The sequence below is a fragment of the Ctenopharyngodon idella genome, chromosome 20, assembly GCF_019924925.1.
Source record: "Ctenopharyngodon idella isolate HZGC_01 chromosome 20, HZGC01, whole genome shotgun sequence".
Taxonomy (NCBI): Eukaryota; Metazoa; Chordata; class Actinopteri; order Cypriniformes; family Xenocyprididae; genus Ctenopharyngodon; species Ctenopharyngodon idella.
The window spans coordinates 16,022,920-16,028,961 of record NC_067239.1 but is presented as its reverse complement, the minus strand read 5'-3'; the positions used below and the strand labels follow the sequence as shown (position 1 = coordinate 16,028,961).

General features: G+C 41.0%; 1 protein-coding gene across 1 annotated transcript; it reads right to left on the bottom strand.

The window, feature by feature from the left end:
- Positions 1-3,244: 3,244 nt before the first annotated feature.
- On the bottom strand, positions 3,245-5,379 carry si:dkey-90m5.4 (leucine-rich alpha-2-glycoprotein). Its single transcript, XM_051874649.1, has 3 exons — positions 5,201-5,379; positions 4,614-4,956; positions 3,245-4,053 (listed from the first exon to the last, which is right to left on the bottom strand). Exons 2-3 carry the CDS (start codon positions 4,945-4,947, stop codon positions 3,404-3,406), a joined length of 984 nt encoding a protein of 327 aa, XP_051730609.1. The 5' UTR covers positions 4,948-4,956; positions 5,201-5,379; the 3' UTR covers positions 3,245-3,403.
- Between the last annotated feature and the right edge of the window lie 663 nt (positions 5,380-6,042).

Here is a 6,042-nt window from a genome sequence, read left to right as displayed (position 1 = left end):
AAGTACCCCCGACCCCTCCCTTAAAACACTTTCTCAATGGATCTATGAAAATCCCATAGGTGACCTAGTTTGATCTCAAAAAGGTGAGTTGTCACTGAAAGGTGAGGAGTTTGCATCTCTCTCTCTCTCTCTCTCTCTCTCTCTCTCTCTCTCTCTCTCTATATATATATATATATATATATACACAGTGGGTACGGAAAGTATTCAGACCCCCTTAAATTTTTCACTCTTTGTTATATTGCAGCCATTTGCTAAAATCATTTAAGTTCATTTTTTTTTTCCTCATTAATGTACACACAGCACCCCATATTGACAGAAAAACACAGAATTGTTGACATTTTTGCAGATTTATTAAAAAAGAAAAACTGAAATATCACATGGTCCTAAGTATTCAGACCCTTTGCTCAGTATTTAGTAGAAGCACCCTTTTGATCTAATACAGCCATGAGTCTTTTTGGGAAAGATGCAACAAGTTTTTCACACCTGGATTTGGGGATCCTCTGCCATTCCTCCTTGCAGATCCTCTCCAGTTCTGTCAGGTTGGATGGTAAACGTTGGTGGACAGCCATTTTTAGGTCTCTCCAGAGACGCTCAATTGGGTTTAAGTCAGGGCTCTGGCTGGGCCATTCAAGAACAGTCACGGAGTTGTTGTGAAGCCACTCCTTCGTTATTTTAGCTGTGTGCTTAGGGTCATTGTCTTGTTGGAAGGTAAACCGTCGGCCCAGTCTGAGGTCCTGAGCACTCTGGAGAAGGTTTTCGTCCAGGATATCCCTGTACTTGGCCGCATTCATCTTTCCCTCGATTGCAACCAGTCGTCCTGTCCCTGCAGCTGAAAAACACCCCCACAGCATGATGCTGCCACCACCATGCTTCACTGTTGGGACTGTATTGGACAGGTGATGAGCAGTGCCTGGTTTTCTCCACACATACCGCTTAGAATTAAGGCCAAAAAGTTCTATCTTGGTCTCATCAGACCAGAGAATCTTATTTCTCACCATCTTGGAGTCCTTCAGGAGGGCTTTCATGTGTCTTGCACTGAGGAGAGGCTTCCGTCGGGCCACTCTGCCATAAAGCCCCGACTGGTGGAGGGCTGCAGTGATGGTTGACTTTCTACAACTTTCTCCCATCTCCCGACTGCATCTCTGGAGCTCAGCCACAGTGATCTTTCGGTTCTTCTTTACCTCTCTCACCAAGGCTCTTCTCCCCCGATAGCTCAGTTTGGCCGGACGGCCAGCTCTAGGAAGGGTTCTGGTCATCCCAAACGTCTTCCTTTTAAGGATTATGGAGGCCACTGTGCTCTTAGGAACCTTAAGTGCAGCAGAAATTTTTTGGTAACCTTGGCCAGATCTGTGCCTTGCCGCAATTCTGTCTCTGAGCTCTTCAGGCAGTTCCTTTGACCTCATGATTCTCATTTGCTCTGACATGCACTGTGAGCTGTAAGGTCTTATATAGACAGGTGTGTGGCTTTCCTAATCAAGTCCAATCAATATAATCAAACACAGCTGGACTCAAATGAAGGTGTAGAACCATCTCAAGGATGATCAGAAGAAATGGACAGCACCTGAGTTAAATATATGAATGTCACAGCAAAGGGTCTGAATACTTAGGACCATGTGATATTTCAGTTTTACTTTTTTAATAAATCTGCAAAAATGTCAACAATTCTGTGTTTTTCTGTCAATATGGGGTGCTGTGTGTACATTGAGGAAAAAAAAAGAACTTAAATGATTTTAGCAAATGGCTGCAATATAACAAAGAGTGAATAATTTAAGGGGGTCTGAATACTTTCCGTACCCACTGTGTATATATATATATATATATATATATATACACACACTATATTGCCAAAAGTATTGGGACACCCCTCCAAATCATTGAATTCAGGTGTTCAATCACTTCCATGGCCACAGGTGTATAAAATCAAGCACCTAGGCATGCAGACTGCTTCTACAAACATTTGTGAAAGAATGGGTTGCTCTCAGGAGCTCAGTGAATTCAAGCGTGGTACCGTGATAGGTTGCCACCTGTGCAATAAGTCCATTTGTGAAATTTCCTCACTACTAAATATTCCACGGTCAACTGTTAGTGGTATCATAACAAAGTGGAAGCAATTGGGGGCCACAGAAACTCAGCCACGAAGTGGTAGGCCACGTAAAATCACAGAGAGGGGTCAGCGCATGCTGAGGCGCACAGTGCACAGAAGTCGCCGACTTTCTGCAGAGTCAATAGCTACAGACCTCCAAACTTTGTGTGGCCTTCAGATTAGCTCAAGAACAGTGCGTAGAGAGCTTCATGGAATGGATTTCCATGGCCGAGCAGCTGCATCCAAGCCTTACATCAAGTGCAATGCAAAGTGTCGGATGCAGTGGTGTAAAGCACGCCGCTTCTGGACTCTAGAGCAGTGGAGACGTGTTCTCTGGAGTGACGAATCATGCTTCTCTGTCTGCCAATCCAATGGACGAGTCTGGGTTTGGCGGTTGCCAGGAGAATGGTACTTGCCTGACTGCATTGTGCCAAGTGTAAAGTTTGGTGGAGGGGGGATTATGGTGTGGGGTTGGGCTTGGCCCCTTAGTTCCAGTGAAAGGAACTCTTAATGCTTCAGCATACCAAGGCATTTTGGACAATTTCATGCTCCCAACTTTGTGGGAACAGTTTGGGGATGGCCCCTTCCTGTTCCAACATGACTGCGCACCAGTGCACAAAGCAAGGTCCATAAAGACATGGATGAGCGAGTTTGGTGTGGAGGAACTTGACTAGCCTGCACAGAGTCCTGACCCCAACCCGATAGAACACCTTTGGGATGAATTAGAGCGGAGACTGCGAGCCAGGCCTTCTCGCCAACATCACTGCCTGACCTCACAAATGCGCTTCTAGAAGAATGGTCAAAAATTCCCATAAACACACTCCTAAACCTTGTGGAAAGCCTTCCCAGAAGAGTTGAGGCTATTATAGCTGCAAAGGGTGGGCCAACTCCATATTAAACCCTACGGATTAAGAATGGGATGTCATTAAAGTTCATGTGCACGTAAAGGCAGGCGTCCCAAAACTTTTGGCAATATAGTGTATATTAATATATATATATATATATATATATTATATATATATAGTTTTTATGTTTAATTGACAGTGTGTTCATGTTGGAAGCTCCAGACTTTAAAATGTGATTTTAAATATTAAAAAAGAAAATTAAGGCTGTGTGTCAATTATATGCTGTTGCAATTTTGTAAAAAAAAAAGTAAAAAGAGAAGATTCAATCTTTTTTTATTTGCAATGCAGCCTGCAAACATACACATGATCCATTTTTGTGAGATCCATTACGGCGAGTTGCTTTTAAAGTCCCCTCTCCTTCCTTTTTAAACATATTTTCTTTAACTTTCCTCTACTCTTCTAGATCTTGTTTCTCTTACTCCGGCAGGCCCATTTCTTTGCGGGTGAGTGTTGCGATGACGCGATCTTTCAGGCTCTCTGGTGCAGCACATTTGGGCTCTGATTGCAGAGACTCCACGGTCAGTTTCCTCCACAGGTACTCTATTTTAGTGTCACAATGCCAAGGGTTAAAGGTCAACTCCACCCAATTGGTATTAATATCTAATACGCCAGGAGAAAGAAACTGCAGCCTATTTTCTCTGAGGTCAACATACTCCAAGCGCTTGAGCTCTTGAAATACAGTTGGCGGGAGGCTGTCTAGTCTATTCTTCTGCAGGAAGATGTGAGTCAGGTTAGCAGAACGGCCAAAGGCTTTTACATCAAGGGACTGGATTTTGTTCTGATCCAAATGAAGTCTCTCTAGAGCAAAGTGAGCATCTAGACACCCAACTGGAAGCTCTTCGAGTTTGTTCTGCGAGAGGTGCAGGAACTTTAGGTGACTCAGACTTTGGAGTTGGGCCATTGGGAATTTCATAAGATGGTTTCCGGACAAATCCAACCATGTGAGACTACTGTTGATGGGCAACCAGTCTGGGTGGATGCTGGAGATGCGGTTGTCTTTCAGCACCAGGTTGAGGAGTGGAGCATGATGGAAAACATATGCAGGTAGCTCTTGAAGTTCATTATCTGTGCACAGTTTGGATGAGAAGGGTTAGAAAACAATATGTGACCTGCTGCATCATTTTGAGTTTAGGCTGTCATAAAAACTTGTCTGAGAAAATGACCTTCAAAAAATTTGACAGAATTTGGAGATTTAAGAAATTTTAAAATAACGCATATACAAACAGTGCACATTTTTAACAATATATTTACGGTTTTAGGGATAATTTCCTCTCTACATTTAATTTCCTAGCGAACTAACAAGCTTTCTTTACACTGAATGACTCCTGAGGTAAATGTACGACACAAGCTGTTTTTATGTCGTTTTCCCGCGGTTTAAACATTTTTTGAGAGACGAATGTCTGTAAGTTGTGCTTTCTTTTCGTGCTTTAACTAGTAAAAAGGAAGAGCTAATCACATTAAAGAGCTTCAAAACGACATTTGTTGTTTGAATATCATAATAAAAATTATATGATGTGAAAGCTGAAGCTTATAGCGTTTCCCCACATTGCAACTTCCGCGCACATATCTACAAATACATGTGGAGAGTCTTAATATTTACACAAGGCGCTTTTATAGGCACTCACCCGTAAGGTCTATGGTGTGCAGGTAATGAAGGTCCTTCAGAAGATCTGCTTGTAAGCTGCTCAGTTTATTGCCGGGCAGGTGTAACTCCTCTAGCAGTGGGATGGCTTTCAAGTGTTGAGAGGTCAGCACGGTCAGGTTGGTAAACTGGATGGTTAAGGAGGTGGTGTTGCCTGGGAGACCGTCTCCAGGGAAATGAGAGAGGCCAGCATCAGGACACACGACCTCGGTTGTTTTGGCGCTGAAGTGGCACGTGCATCGCTTTGGACACGAGAGGGCGTCACGGCAACAGAAGACGACCATCACCGCGAGCGCGTGCATGAGCCAGGAATTCATCTTCACGAACTTAAAAATTAAAGTTCAAATTAGCCCACTTTAAAAAAATAAATAGATAAAAACATAATCTGCTAAATTATTCCTAGCATAGAGTTTCCTTGTTTGTTTGTTTGTTTTTTGAGAAGATTTTTACTCGGAACAAAAATAATTTCATGAATGTAGGCTTTTTGCTACTAAAAGAAGAAAACGAAGAAAAAAATCACAGAGAAATGTAAATTATCGAAGTAAAAATACTAACAAAACGATATCTTACCTTTTATTGTTTAGATATCCAGTTATTCTAAAATTCTGCTCATTCCCCTCAGTTATATATCCTGACAGAGACTATCCGTGTGTGACTCAAGCACTGTTTACAGGAAAGTAGGACAGTCAGAGAAACCCCGTCACTTATGTAAATATTGAGAACATCTGGACATGCCTAAAGGGTGAAAGTACACAAGACTTTCCTAAAAGAACATTATTTCAAAGAGCTAAAGTGTATGTGGTTACACGGGCTGTTGTATTAATAAAAGTTGTAAAATAAATAGGCTATATAATATGTAAATATGTAAAAATGTCAAATTTGCGTGTAAAATGAGGAAATGTTTATACTGAACGCTTCATAACTGTCAAGTATTAAATCAATACATGTAAATGATTGATGTTTTGGCTGCAGCATCAGCATTGCACAATGAACAAGAGGTTGCACAACAAATGTTCTACACAAATGGACACCTTTTAAGCTAATAATAATTGGTTAACTAGTTTATTTTTGTTATTATAAGTTGTTATAAGGTGTTACTGAGAAAAGTTAGCTTTTTAACGATTTGTTATTAGGCTATTGTTGCTGTTGTTGTTGTTGTCTCATACTTATGTGAACTGTTTTTATTGAGTATTCAACAAGGGAAAACAGTTACAAATCAGATACATACACTGTAAAAATGTTCATAATTTGTTATCACATTTTTTCTTTTTTCAAATCAACTTAAATAATTAATGTGGTTCAGATAACATAATATTTTGAGTTTCTGTTGATTAAACCAATCAGCTTCGTTGTATTAACTCAACTTTTTAATTTCAATTAACTCAATTTTAGGGCAACAAAGTAACTTACTT